This window comes from Aotus nancymaae, unplaced genomic scaffold (assembly GCF_030222135.1).
Source record: "Aotus nancymaae isolate 86718 unplaced genomic scaffold, 86718_ANA_hifiasm-v0.15.2.pri h1tg000007l, whole genome shotgun sequence".
Lineage (NCBI taxonomy): Eukaryota > Metazoa > Chordata > Mammalia > Primates > Aotidae > Aotus > Aotus nancymaae.
The window spans coordinates 27,247,031-27,261,781 of NW_026988418.1; the positions used below are offsets into that span (position 1 = coordinate 27,247,031).

The 14,751-nt window shown below is 39.3% G+C and overlaps 1 protein-coding gene across 1 annotated transcript in view; it reads left to right on the forward strand.

Moving 5' to 3' along the window:
* LOC105710183 (inactive tyrosine-protein kinase transmembrane receptor ROR1) overlaps window positions 1-14,751 on the forward strand; it is a 359,068-nt gene that overhangs the window by 264,807 nt on the left and 79,510 nt on the right. Inside the window, exons 3-4 of the mRNA XM_064372437.1 lie at window positions 6,125-6,412; window positions 7,115-7,145. Coding sequence (XP_064228507.1) covers window positions 6,125-6,412; window positions 7,115-7,145 — 319 coding nt within the window. The remainder of the gene's footprint in view (window positions 1-6,124; window positions 6,413-7,114; window positions 7,146-14,751) is intronic.

The window sequence follows — 14,751 nt, forward strand, 5'->3', positions numbered from 1 at the left end:
ATTTCATTTCCCTACTTTGTAAAAAAAACAAATCGTTTTTAATTCAGAGTCCCAAACTTTTGCCCAGATCTGACACAATCGCTTGGGATTGCCCCAAAGCCCCAAATGGCTTGTTCGGAAATAGAAAACATGCCATGCATGCCACTCTTCTCTCTGACTCATACTGCTCAGGGCCTGAGCTAACCCGTTTTGTTCTGAAAGCCTTACACCAGTCTAAGACCACGAGGGCTGGGAAAGGGCAGCTATGGAGTGTGATGGAAAGAGCACTGGGCCTGGAGTCCAAATCCTGGCTTTGCCTTTTATTAGCTGTGAACTCTGGGACAGGCCTTTAAGTCCTCTGAACTGCAGTTTACCCATCCTAATTGTGCAAAAGCAATGGTGAGTGAAACTGCTGAAACAAATTCAGGCAATGGCACCAAACTGTATCAAACCTAGTGGTCACTGTACACTCCACTGCCATATACTTGTAGTTAAAAAGCCAATTGCATTTAAGAATGTCTTCCATGGAGCAGTAAAATTTATTAATCGTATTAAATCTTGACCCTTGAATACATATATTTCTAATATTTTATATGGCAGATGGGCAGTATACATAATAAAGTACTCCTGCCAAATACTATGACTGTCTCAAAGAAAAGCATTTGAGTTCTGAGCTGAACTAGCCACTTTTGCTTTAAAGAATGACCAACAGAAAAATTATCGTTAGTTATTCTTGAATATTCTTTAAAATGAGCAAAATGAACCGGCCACTTCAAGGAAACAGTAGTAGTTGTTACCAATTATAAAATTTGAACTTTCAAGCAATAATTAGGATTTGACAAAACTTTTAGCCACCATCATGAGCTTGAGAGCTTCTTCTCAATCATAACTGATGACACTGGTGGTGATATAAATGCATTTGAATTTTCTATATTAGATAAGTAAGGGTGTCCACATTTTGAAAATGAACATAACTCAGTAAACCAGTGTTTTCTGAATGGGCAATGCATTGTGTTACAAAATCATACGTAGAATAGCCATTCAAAGTACAAGGTAAATCACTCTATTATAATGTAATAGATTACAAAAAGTTTATTGATATGGTTTCAGATTTCACATTGCAACCAACCTTTAAGAAGCTACCACCTATCAAATTTTGATGTAGTATCAAAGAAGAATATCCTAAATCATCTGAAAGACTATTAAAAACCATTCCCTTTTCCAACTGTGCAAAGCCAGATTTTCTTTAACTAAAACAACATACCTCATACATACAACATATGTAAATTCAAACATACAGATTGAATGCTGTAACAGGAGGCTTCAGCTGTCTGGTTTTAAGGCAAATAATAGGTGTGTAATAATTTTTTAAAACGCCACTTTTCTCACTATTTTTGATATATGTATATGGAAAATATTATTTTTCACTAAATATTTTTACTAAAATATGTTAAGCAATGGGACTGTCCTTATTTTTAAATAAGTTAGTAAACAAACATTTTAAAACTTTCTCCTTGGGGACATCAGTATTTTAAAGATTATCTAGGAGTCCTGAGACCAAAAAATTTGAAAACTACAGCATGGACTCTGGAGCAAAAATAATTTGTTTTAAATCTCGCTTCTACTTACTGTGTGATCTTGGACAACTTTTTTACCCTCTCTATTTCTAATGCGTAAAATGTTCATACGAATACGTCATGACAATAAGTACCATTTAGGTATTATGTATTATCACCATCATTATGTGATATCCTTATCGTTGTCAGTGTCATCATCATCATCATTACTAGTATTAGCACTGGGAGACATCATTTGTTCAGGGCCACAGAGCCAGAGGTGGATTTAGTGGGAATGGAATTTTTCCCTTAAGCCAGACTGTACCCCTACCTCCTATTTACCATCTGCCATCTCAACATTTGCAGTCTAGGGAAGAAAGGAAAAGAGAATGAGAAATCTCCCATAGCATGTATCATCAGAGCTACTGAATCAAACCACTGAAAAAGGTACAAACAGCCAGGTTTACATGTAGAAGCCAGATTGCTTTGTGTGGCATTCAAGCTCACTGGACACCTGCTACCTGTCATCCAGTGGTTCTGCAGATGTCCATACAGAAACACAAACTATCTCAGAAGAAGCAGACCAGACCTCAAAGGACCAGGTAATAGATTATGAATCCAAAGCCCAGGATTCATAAACTATTGATAATAGATGTGTATTATCAATAGATTATGATAATAGATTATGAGTCCAATGTGAATTGAGTCCAGTGTGAATTTCCTCTGCACCGGACATCTTTGCTGGGATGCCCAGGTGTTCTCTGAAGGGAATGACTAGTACAGAACCAGCAGAGGTCACCCCAAGCTTTGGGTGTAGAGAGGAGAATGGGTCCCCCAACACATGAGGCTGCTACAGAAGGACCCGGATGGTTCTGGGAAGAGAATGGATCATGGTGAGAGGCAGGGAAAATAGCAGTCAGTGACAGAAACATGCATTTTTATTTGATTTTATTTCAGTCACAGAATGTTTTTGTGTTCTTTAGGCAAAATATTGTTCTAATACTTCTGGTCTTTGCCAAACTGAGGACCAATTTGTTAGTTCTGCTTACTAAGTGAGCAACTACAGATGGTAAACAAATTTGAAGCTTCTTCTTTGTTGGTGGAAAATTAAAACCAAATTCCCTGTTTGTGGCAAGTCTCCTTTGTTCAGTAAACACCAAGATTTATTTGCATTTCCTTTGTTCTATCTGGAAATACACTGCTTGGGCCATCTACTACGCTGATGTCACAGTGCCCTGCAACCCTCGTGTTTGTTCTTAGGTATTTAATTTATGGAGCAGTTCTGGTGAGGCACCTGCCTCTGGAGGAAAACCAGAAAGAACATCATCAGCTAGCACCTGGGGCTATAGCTTAGGCCCATTAACCAGACAGTCTTGGCCAAAGTTAGGGGAAGAGCACAACCCTGTGGGTATATGTGTGTCTGTGGCCCACCTTGGTTTAGGGAGATATTCCAACTCTGTCCCCAGCCCTCAATGGGTCTCATGGTACCAGAGCAGTGTGGTGGAGTGAAAAGAGTTGGGGTTGGCAGCCAGAGAGATGTAAATTGAACCTCAGTTCTGCCACAAGGCCTCCGAGAAGTCACTTAACCTTTCTGATCCTAAGTTTCCTCGTTGTAAAACAGTGATAATGACTTCTCCTTTGCAAGGTTATCATGCAGGTGAATACTAAAGTAAAGCCCTAGCATATAGCAGGATTTCAAAACAGTCCAGAACTGGCCAGCTGCCTCAAATGGACTTTCTTTCGGTGCTTGGCTGAGCATGAGGATTCAAGGCCATTAGTGATGGAAGCTTTGGGCAGTTTCCTGTGTAACCATGGGGCAAGTCTGCTAATCTCTGAGAAGTGATTTCCTCATCTGCACTGGAAATCATGATAATTAGTGTGCCTTTCTTACTTCGCTAGATTGTTAAAGGATAACAGGAGACAGAGGCTGTCAAAACATTTTGTAACCTGAAAAGCAGTATACAGACTTTAAAAATAATAGTAAAAATAATAGTAACAACATTAATTCACATTTTTACATGCTTCCTTTTTACCAAACACTGGTTTAAGTGCTTCCCAGATGTCACCCAATTTCATTTGAATCCTCCTCTAACAGTTCCCTCAGATGGAGCCCTGTTTATTGTTCTGTTTTTCGGTTGGTAAAACTGAGGTACAAAGAGGTTAACTTGCCCAAAGTCATGCGGATAGGCAAGGGGCTGACCTGAATTCAAACCCAGCCAATCAAATTCCAGAACCTGTCCCATGAAGTATTAATTACTATGCTTATAGTGGCATTGTTATGTGATTACATTGCTATCTCTAAGTTTCTCTCCACAGAGGGTACATAGTTATCCATTCTCAAGGAATGAGATGGGGCTATAAAGGCATGATAGTGGCTCCATAGAGCCATCTACTAATTACTCTCCCTCCCTTCTGGGCATACCTCAAACATCTTAGGAACATACGTGCTTACATCTATGAGCAAACACATTCGTGGATTGAGTATAGATGTATATAGACTGGAGAAACATGCTCAAAGAGATCAAAATATCAATGTTAGGAAGCAAAGCATTAGCAAGATCATTTATGGGCTCATGAATCCGTTGTGAAGGATAATTATTCATTGGCTTAAGTGAGATGGAAAGTGTCATTATGGTAATGCAGTGCTCATGCTTAATCTCTCCTACTGCACACATGATAAATGCCATTCATATGTGAGACACACTCCTGTGAGGCTGCCCAGACATTAACAACGTTCCTCCTGAATTGGAGATGGGGGTTAAAGCAAATAATGAATCAATTATTTTTAGCATTTATGAACTCATTTTACAGACATTTGGGCAATTAAATTACCCAGTTAAATAGCTAAAAAAATGTTACTTTTCAATAAATTCCATTAAATTCAACAAATTTGCTGCACTCTGCCTGTGCTGTCCAATACAGTAGCCACTAGCCACATGTGGCTATTTAAATTTAAAGATTCAGTTTTCAATTGCAGCCATATTTCGTGCATTCAGTAAGCCCTGTGTGACTAGTGGCTACCAATCAGTGCAGATTATGGAACATTTCCATCATTGCCAAAAGTTCTGGTGGATAACGCTGCTAGACAGTAGTATACACTGATGATGCAGTGATGACCAGAACATTCCTATTTCTGCCGTTATGGGGCTCATAGCTCTGCAGTGAAGACAGCTGCTGAATAAGTCACCCCAGATTTGGACATAGGACAATGAGATGGTATGGCAGGGGGTCTACCCAAGAAGGGGTGTCTAGGAAAAATGAAACCAAAGAAAGCTCGCTACGCATGAATAACAGCAAATTTTTTAAATAAGTCAAATTTAATTAAAAATAAATTATTTTCTCTGCAACTGGATACTACAACTAATATTAATACTGATGTTTAAATACTTTATTGAATAAGCTTAAATGAAACTTACTTTGTTATTAAAATTTATAATGCAATAAATCTTAAGAGGAACCAAATGCAAAATGTATATGCAGCATGATTCCATTTATATGAAGTTCTGAAACAGGCAAAATTAACCTATGATAATAGAAATTAGAACCTTAGTTGCTCGGAGGAGGGGTGGGAGGGAGTGGTTGGGAGCAGGGACCAACTACAAAAGATTGTAGGGGTACTTTCTGGGGTGCTGGTGTTCTATCAAGGTAGGGGCATTGGTTACATGGGTGTAGGCATTTGCCTATATTCATGGAACTGTATAACTAAGATCTGAATAATGTACAGTTTTGAATACTGAATTTATATATATGTGATTGAAATAATTACATATTGCAACATTAAAGTTACGGTTGATATGAGTAACATTATGGAAATATCCATTGCTTCATTACTCTATCTGCCTCTGACCTGGCCTTCATAACCTTATGTTGTCAGTAACAGGAAAGTTTCAGGCATCCTTCCTGATCTTGTGCCATGTGGATATGAATGTGTTACTCCTGACCCTGACAGATTCTTACCTGACCCTGGATGAACCAATGAATGACATCATCACGTCCCTGGGACAGACAGCAAAAGTGCACTGCAAAGTCTCTGGGAATCCACCTCCCACCATCCACCGGTTCAAAAATGATGGTCCCGTGGTCCAGGAGCCCCCGAGGATCTCCATTCGGACCACCATCTAGGGCTCTCGGCTGTGGCTTTTTTCAATTCTTGATGCTTTCTTCCTTATCAAAAGTGGACAGACTGGAAGGATGTTTGCCAGGATGTTAAGAATGGTGTTATTTTTGGGTGGGGAGATTTGAGGTGAACTTTATTTTCTCTCTCTTTTGCTATGTTGGGATTTGGAACAAGGAGTGTACATGATTTTCATGATCTGAAGCACGAAAGCTCATCCATGTAGTCATTTGGAGACTTTGGGTTTTACACTCTAATTAGTAACAATTTTTCTTCCAAGCAGCAGGCTCTATGGGTGATTATTTAGCAGTTCTATGGTCTTGGTCAATGTGATTGTTTCATTCCTCATCTGTCTAACCTGCTTCTCCTGCTCAGCCTCTCTGTGATCCGGAGGGTACACTAGAGGGGGTTTGGCTGCTTGGAAGCACTCTGCAGCTGTCTGCCCCTCTCACCTGCCTCCTCTCTGTGTTCACAGATTCTTACCTAACCCTGGATGAACCAATGAATAACATCACCACGTCCTTGGGCCAGACAGCAGAACTGCACTGCAAAGTCTCTGGGAATCCCCCTCCCACTATCCGCTGGTTCAAAAATGATGCTCCTGTGGTGCAGGAGCCCCGGAGGATCTCCTTTCGTACCACCATCTATGGCTCTCGGCTGCGGATCAGAAACCTCGACACCACAGACACGGGCTACTTCCAGTGCGTGGCAACAAACGGCAAGAAGGTGGTTTCTACCACTGGAGTCTTGTTTGTCAAGTTTGGTAAGCAGACCCCTACTGGGGATGGACTTCGACGGTCAGCCCAATGTGGTAGGATGGCTGGAGTCCACAGGGACAGGAAGGAAGGAATGCACACTTACGGAGAATATACTCTGTGCCCACAACCCTAAACCTGGCACAGTTGTACCCATTTTACAAATAAGTAAACCAAGGCCCAGCAGTTAATTACCATGTTACCCAGCTAGTGAACAGCAGAGCAGGAATGAGGTCTGGATCTTTCTGATCTCACAGCCCTATGTGAAACCATCATGCCATGGAGCACTTCTCAGCAAGGATGCCCCTTATCCAAGAAGTTGGAAATGTTTGCAGCATGCATAGCCCTTTTCCTGCCATCAAGGACTAAAAAGAAGCCTCACTCACTGTTGCAAATAACACCCTCATGCAACCACTCAGCCCATTGGAAACTCCCTGCATAGTTTGAGGATGCTTACTCTATTAACTCATTTTTTAGCACTTGTCTTAGCATTTTCAGACCCTGAATTGTGAGACATAGACACATTCTCACTGGTATTTTTTTTTTCATAGAGGTGGTTGGGGCAATAGAGCAAAACAATAAATTCCAGAAAAATAAATATTACCTCTGGGTGGTTGAGACTTTTAATTTGTAATGATTTGACTGTATCCATACTCACCCTCCAGTAACCCAGGCTGACTCTTTCTTTTGTTTTTCTTTCATTTCTTCAGGTCCCCCTCCCACTGCAAGTCCAGGATACTCGTAAGTACTTTTGTCTCCTTTCTTGTCATTTCTAAGTGTTTCTCCACAGTTTTTTAGGGCAAAGGCAATGTTGTCCTCTTCTTGGGCCGAAACACTGTGTTTCCAGATGTCATTCCATTTTGCCCTGCCCTCATTCCATTTTGCTTGTTCTCTGCTGTGAAGACTCACAGGAGACCACCACTGGCAGAATTCTCAAGTGTAGTAATGTTGGTTCTGAATGATCAAAGCAAAAATCTTTCATTTACTATTTTAGAAGGAATTTAACATTCAGTGGCAAAAATGGATTGATTTGGTATAAAAATCAAACAAAAAATGATACAGTGCTGGCCTAGGAACCTTTACTCTCAGGATCTATGTTTCTGCAAGCAATTTTGATGCTTTAATTATCCATCAGGGCAACAAATAGGTAATCACTTTGTTTTTTACTCCCTTTAAAGAACTCACAGGCAGAAGTTCTAACTTATACTGGGGAGGAAAGTCCCAAGATTGGATTGAGAGTTGCATGGAAGTTTGATCCACTTTGAGTCCCTTGTTAATGGAGTCTAAAGATCCAATTTCTTTCACTGATGCTATTGTTGGTGCATTTGTCCTGGCGAAAGGATTCTCATCTTTCACTTTAAGAGTATCTACTTGGGGCATTTTTCTTTATGTATATTTTTATTTGAGTGGAAGGACCCACTTATTAAAACTCTTCCTCTGCAAGAAAAAAAAAAACCTCCATTCTCTGTAGACTTCTGAAATAAAATTTACTGGGCTCTGCCACAAGAGCATCAAAATGCCTGATCTAGACTACACCCATGGCAAATATAACAGCCACTTAATTTGCTCCAATCCCCTCTGTGCCACTAAATTACAGTGTAGGGTATTTTAATACATTTGTGTGTGCCTGGAGGCTCAGTGGCCCACAATCCCATTAATGAAATAGGTAATGGGTAAAAATAAACATTGGCCTTCAGCCACACAGTTCTGCTATTTCACCAGCCAGTTAAAGGCAACTGTAAAGAGTCTTTAAAATCACTCAAGTGCTAATTGCATTCTACTTGCCCAGGTAGAAAATGCTGATTGATCTTAAAACAGGTCAGAAATTTGGTCACTCGGCCTTGCATTTCATGATGCTAATCTGTTTTTTTTTTTTTTTTTAATGGTTTCACCATTGGTTATATGTGGAATCCTTTTGAAGTCTTATTTAAACAAAGATTTAAACTTTTGTTATTTGTAAAAATGCCTCCCACCCTGGTACCTTATTTGTTCCTGTTAATCTGTGTTTCAAATGTGGCTGATAATCTATATCCCAGGCTGATTAATGTGGTTCACTAATCTGCCTTTACTATTAAGTACTGTGCTGTTGACTTTCAGCCTGTTGTATTTGCATTAGAGTTCTTTTTTTATTATCAAAATTATGATTATACCCTTCTGTGTCCTTGAAGTTTTCATTCTTCACTGCCGTCTTTCTGATGAACCCAATCTAAGTCTCTCATGGTTTTTAATTTTATGCAAGGATTTTATGTCACTGTTGTGAACTGATATCTATGGAGAGGGTATTGAAGTTCCTTAAAGATGCTCAATCACAGCTAAAAGTATCCTTTGATATTAGGCATCTGTGTTTTATATTAGCTGTCAGATTATCTATTACATTAGTCAGTAATGGCATGAACGGTATAGTTACCATGTTTGCTTGCAGGGAGTTGCAATAAATACAATTCAAATTGGAGATCCCATGGGGCCTTTTGCAGTTATGCCTCAGTTCTCTTTTTGGCATTCCTGGTTGGCATTTTGGTACCTTTTTTTTTCTTTCCTGGTAATGCATCCTGCTTTTATCTCTTATCTTAATTGCCACCACTTCCCCTGTCTCTAGGAGTTCTTCACTTCCTGAGACTAACTCTCAAATAGAATGCTAGTTCCTTTTCCAGCCGCAGAGTAGCCCTCAATAGGCAGCCAACCCTCTCACAAAGGGGACAGGCAGAAGATAACAAAATGATACCCATGGGGAATATCACAACATTGAGGTTCCTCTGAAGATTTTTTGTCAAATTGCACACTACTATTTCCAAAAGAGGAGTGAAGTACAGTTATAAATTGTTCTGTTTATTTGAAAGTGGCACAAGGTTACTGCAAAAGATATAAAAGGAGCATCTATGATGTAACCCTAACATTCAGAACGTAAGAACCATGAAATATGTTAGGCATATGAAACCTGGTGAAAGCTGAGGTCCATTGAGGCAACAGGACTACACAACTCCTGCCTGGAAAGGGCTTGTAGGGACCCTTGGGACTGTGGCCCAGAAAGGCACCTGTCACTTCCTCTGAGGGACTGCATCAGGTTTCCACATGAAGTCTTCAGAATGATATTTTAGTTTATAGTAGGAGCAGGCTTGACATTTTAGTTTGGTTTCTGTTCATAGCTTTAGTTGTCATGGGTCCCGGCCCACCCCTGACAATTACAGGGCCTAGGCCCTGACTGCAGGCAGAGGTTCACATACCATATGTCTAAATACTTAAAAGTTATAAATCAAGCTAGCAAAATTGTTAAATAAAATATGTTCTATCTTCCCACAGTGTCAAATATACTTTTATAATGATAAAATTAAAAAATACATATAAAATTATGGGTTTTTTTTTAAATGACTAAGCACCAGGAACTATCAAAAATGACTATTTTAATCATTATTATGTATGTCTGTATGGTCTGTTCATGGGCCAAAGATATTATATATAATTCATAGACTGTTATATATTAGTTCCATAAAAATTTGTTTCCCTTCCTTTCAGCAAAATGACTTCCTAAGTTATTTTATACAAGAGTTTTACAGTATATATTCTATTGATAGCATTGCTAAATTAGACCAATTTCTTTTTCTCTTCCTTTTTTTTTTTGAGACAAGGTCTGGTTCTATCACCCAGGCTGGAGTGCAGTGGCGTGTGATCTCAGGTCACTGCAATCTGCCTCCTGGGCTCAAGCCATCCTCTCAACCTCAGCCTTCTGAGTAGCTGGGACCACAGGCATGCACCACCATGCCTGGCAAATTTTTGTATGTTTTGTAGAAATGGGGTTTCTCCATGTTGGCCAGGCTGATCTTGAACCCCTGACCTCAAGCTACCCACCTACCTCGGCCTCCCAAAGTGCTGGGATTATAGGCGTGAACTATTACACCATTGCAGCAGCTCTGGACAAATTTCTTAAGTCCTTGTAATTCTTGCTTTTTTTTCCCTCTTCCTCTCTCTCTCTCTCTCTTTCTCTCTCTCTCTCTTTCTCTCTCTTTTTTTTTTTTTTTGACAAGGTCTCATTCTGTCATCCAGGCTGCAGTGCAATGGCATGACCTTGGCTCGCCACAACCTCTGCCTCTGCATTCAATCAGTTCTCCCACCTCGGCTTCCCAAGTAGCTGGGACTACATAGCTGGGAATACAGGTGCTAGCCACCATGCCCTGCTGTAATTCTTACATTGTAAAACTATAAAACTAATTTTAATTTGGAGAAACTTCACTCCCCGGAGCCAGTGGAACTATAGTTATCAATAAAATTCCTAAAGTGATACTTAAATTTGTAAATTTTGTAAGAATTTTACATGCCATGTTAAAACACAGAAATGGGATCATATATGACAAATAATTATTATTGCAGAATATGTTACAAAATATTATAATTTAGTCATATAAATCAGTATCATGCTTCATACATTATCCTAGGTTTGTACAAATTTAAGAATAATATGAATTGTTTAACAACTTAATTTTCTTGGGCTACTGGAAAGTATCACAAACTGCATGACAAAATAATAGAAGTTTAGTATCTCATAGTTCTGGAGGCTAGAAGTATGAGATCAGTGTATTCATGGGATAAAGAGTGTGCGTGGAACCCTTCACCTCTTGGGATCTGACAATGAGTTCTCACACAATGTAACTAAAACCTTAGACATCCACTGCTGTGACCAGCACTGTTCTGGCCCAGGGAACATTTCTCTGCATGTCTTGTCCTCCATCCTTGGAAAAGAAGGTGACCACAACTGCATACTGTCAAAGTTTTGTGTATTGCGACACTGCCAGTGGAGGAGATGAACACTTCTTAGAGCCCAGGAAAAACTGCAGTAGCAGAACGACTTCAGCAGGAGAAAAGATAGATTAACCAATTTGTCAAATTCTTCCTCTCAGTTTGAATGCAGAAGATTCTTGTACAACAAACTATCATTCCCAATATTACCAAACATCTATTTTCGTTATATTCCAACCAGTGTTTCTGAAAGTGCTCACAGATTAGGATAACATTTGCAAGAGTTTTGTAAGGCTGAGAAAAACTTTGCAATATCAAGTGTTATGAGTTGAACTGTGTTCTCCCCAAATATGTATCTTGAAGTCCTAATTTCCAAGTACCTCAGAATGTGACCCTATTTGGAAATATGTCTTTACAGAGATAATCAAGTTAAAATGAGGTCATCATGGTGGATCCCAATGCAATGTGACTGGTGTCCTTATTAAAAGGGGAAATTTAGGGCTACACATATAGAAAGGATATCATGTGAACACAAAGACAGAGATTGGTGAGATGCGTCTATAAGCCAATGAATACAGAAAAATTCTGGCAAACTTCTAGAACTTCTAGTTCTGATATTGGCCTCAGAATACATTGGGAAATATTCTTTTATTTTCCATTTTTTAAGAAGAGTTTTTAAAGGATTTTTGTTAATTATTTAAATGTTTGGTATATCACCAGAAAAGTAATTTGGGCCTGAATTTTTCATTGTGGAAAGTTTTAAAATTACTGATTCAACTTTCTTACTTGTTATAGGGCTATTCAAGTTTTCTATTTCTTCTTGAGTCAGTTTTGGTAGTTTATGTCTTTCTGGAAATTTTTCCATTTCATCTACATTATCTAAGTTATTTTATTCCTTTATCATTGTCTTAATTTCTGTAACATCAATAATGATAGTCCCTTTTTCATTCCTAATTTTAATAATTTGTGTCTTCTTTTTTTCTCCTTGGTCAGACTGGCTGTCTAACTAAAGTTTTGCCAATTTAGTAGGCAAAGAACTAACTTTTGTTGAAAACTGGACATTTAAATAGTGTACTATGACAACTGTTAAAATAAGATTGCCTCTCCTCTGATGTTACTGTGTGTTGTTTTTGCCATTTGTTTAGTGAATTTCCTGAACTAATTTTGTATAGCCTGTATTCTCTGTCATGTACTCCCTTAAAAGAGAGAAATCTTAGCCAGGTGCAGTGGCTCACACCTGTAATCCTAGCACTTTGAGAGGCCAAGGTGAGCGGATTATGAGGTCAGGAGTTCAAGACCAGCCTGACCAACATGGTGAAATCCCATCTCTACTAAAAATATAAAAATTCCAGGCATGGGGGCATGGGCCTGTAATCCCAGCTACTCAGGAGGCTGAGGCAGGAGAATCACTTGAACCTGGGAGGTGGACATTGCAGTAAGCTGATATCGCACCACTGCACTCCAGTCTGGGTGACAGAGTGAGACTCTGTCTCAAAAAAGAGAGAGAGAGAGAGAGAGAAAAAAAAAAAAGTCTCTACTTAGTCTAGTAACCAATGATAAGACAGAAATTTCCCTAAACCAGTAAGTCTCCTACGCTTTGGCAAGAGGTTTAAGAAAATCTCTGTCCAATCATTAACTGAGGAGCTCCAAATTCATCCTGCCTCCTCTAGTGACTGCTGGGCTGCTAGTTTTCTTGGTTACCGCAGAACTTGAAAGAGGAAAATGGAAATAGGGCAAATTAAAATGCCATAAAATTCCATTCATAATAAACATTAGCTTTTTTTCCTATCTATCACTCTCTCACCTATCTTATAACATATAAGAAATCCTAACATGGGACTTGATATATAATTAGCATTGAATGAATTTAAGTTTTCTTTCTTTCTTTTATCTTCTGTGGTCTGCAGGATCAGTCTATAAAAAGGACGTGATAAAAAATAAAGTATCTCATAGGGTTGTTGAGAAGATTAAATGACATAACATGATGCATATATAGTAGCTAGCACTGCACCTGACACATATTAGGAGTTTGATAATATTACTAATATTATCATCATCAATGTTATCTGAGCAAAGAGGCTATGCCTTTTTTCCAGCCACAGTTCTTCTGTTGTATAATATTCCCAGCTGTCAACCCCATCCAGAGACCGTGAAGCCTTTATTTTCTTTTCTCTCATTGGCCTTCGGCTAAAGTCCCTTTCTGCAGAGAGCAAAGTGACCAGCTTTTGATGAATTATTTTCCTCTTTTATCCATTTCCAAGTGTTAACCATAGTGAAGAAGTGTAGCTGGGTGCTAGCCCAACCGAAGAAGTGATAATGTAATATCCAACCCAAGATAAACTCAAGGATAACTTTCAACACAGCTACTCAGGCAGTTGAGGGGTGAGGCATCTTGTAGAGTGGAGACCAGGAAGTCACTTGGCAGCTGGGCCAGGACACAAAGGGCTGTTGCTCCAGTGAAGCAGCTAACCTCCATCTCTTCATCAAACCACCCTAGACTCAGCACTCTGCAGAGAAGGAGCAGATGGATGGAATGTGTGGAAAGATTAGATAAGAAGGATTTCCCAATCCAGTAGGGGAGGAAGCAAAAAGTACAGAAGGTTGAGAAGCCAAGCTCTTATGTCCCAATCCACCCCCATCACTCAACAATCCCCACTGTATGAATAAGGTGTGGAAAGCTTCCAGTTAAAACAGTACTTGTGAATATTGGCAAGGGGTATCTTTGTGTGCATGGCACATGTAAAGGGAGAAGGGTGAAGATACATCCTTGCCTTCTAGGAATACACTTTCTGAGAGCTTGTTCACCAGGGTGTGAGTTTCTCAGTCTGTTTCTCACAGTCTATTAGTAATGAATGTATCTTCCACTTAGCACTGCAGCTAGTACATAGTAGATGCTCAACAAATGTGTGTTAAATTGAACGTTGGAAGTCTGCATCCTGAAAGCTTTTCTTCACATATGACAAGGTTTTTTATTTGTTCAACACATTTTTACCAAGTTTTTTCTGTGTTTCCGGTCTTTTGATTAGCTGTTTTTAAGTCAAGAAGTGGGTGTCGGCAACAAAACCAGTCAAAAGTCCTCATTCTACATCATTTACACTTTCTCTTCCTGCATTTATAAGTTTTAGTGTCAGCTTCTACAATAGGTTCCAGAACAAGTAGTGCTCAAGGAATGGAGAAAATGTCTATTCCAACCCTGGCTGTAGGTGAACCAAAAAACCCCAGATAAATCAAAGTGTAGTTTAGAGTAGTGCTTCTCAAATTGTAATGTGCATATAGATCAACTGGGGTTGTTGTTAAAATGCAAATTCTGAAAGAGGAGGTCTGGGAGGGGGCGGGACCTGAGACTGCATTTCTTACACTCTCCCAGCAGGTGCTAATGCTGCTGGTTCACACACTTAGAGAAGCAGGGGTTTAGAGAAGAGGTAGCTGGCCAGGCGTTAGTTTTTTCTGTATAATTCACTAGCCAGTGACCCTGGGCAAATTGCTTACTTTCTCTGGGCCCCAAGTTTCTGTATTTGTAAAGTGATGCACTTGAACTCAAGGTCTTTTACGATTTTTTTCTATCTACATTTGATGACTAATTGAAACTCAGTATTTCTTCTATTATAGTAAGATTTTT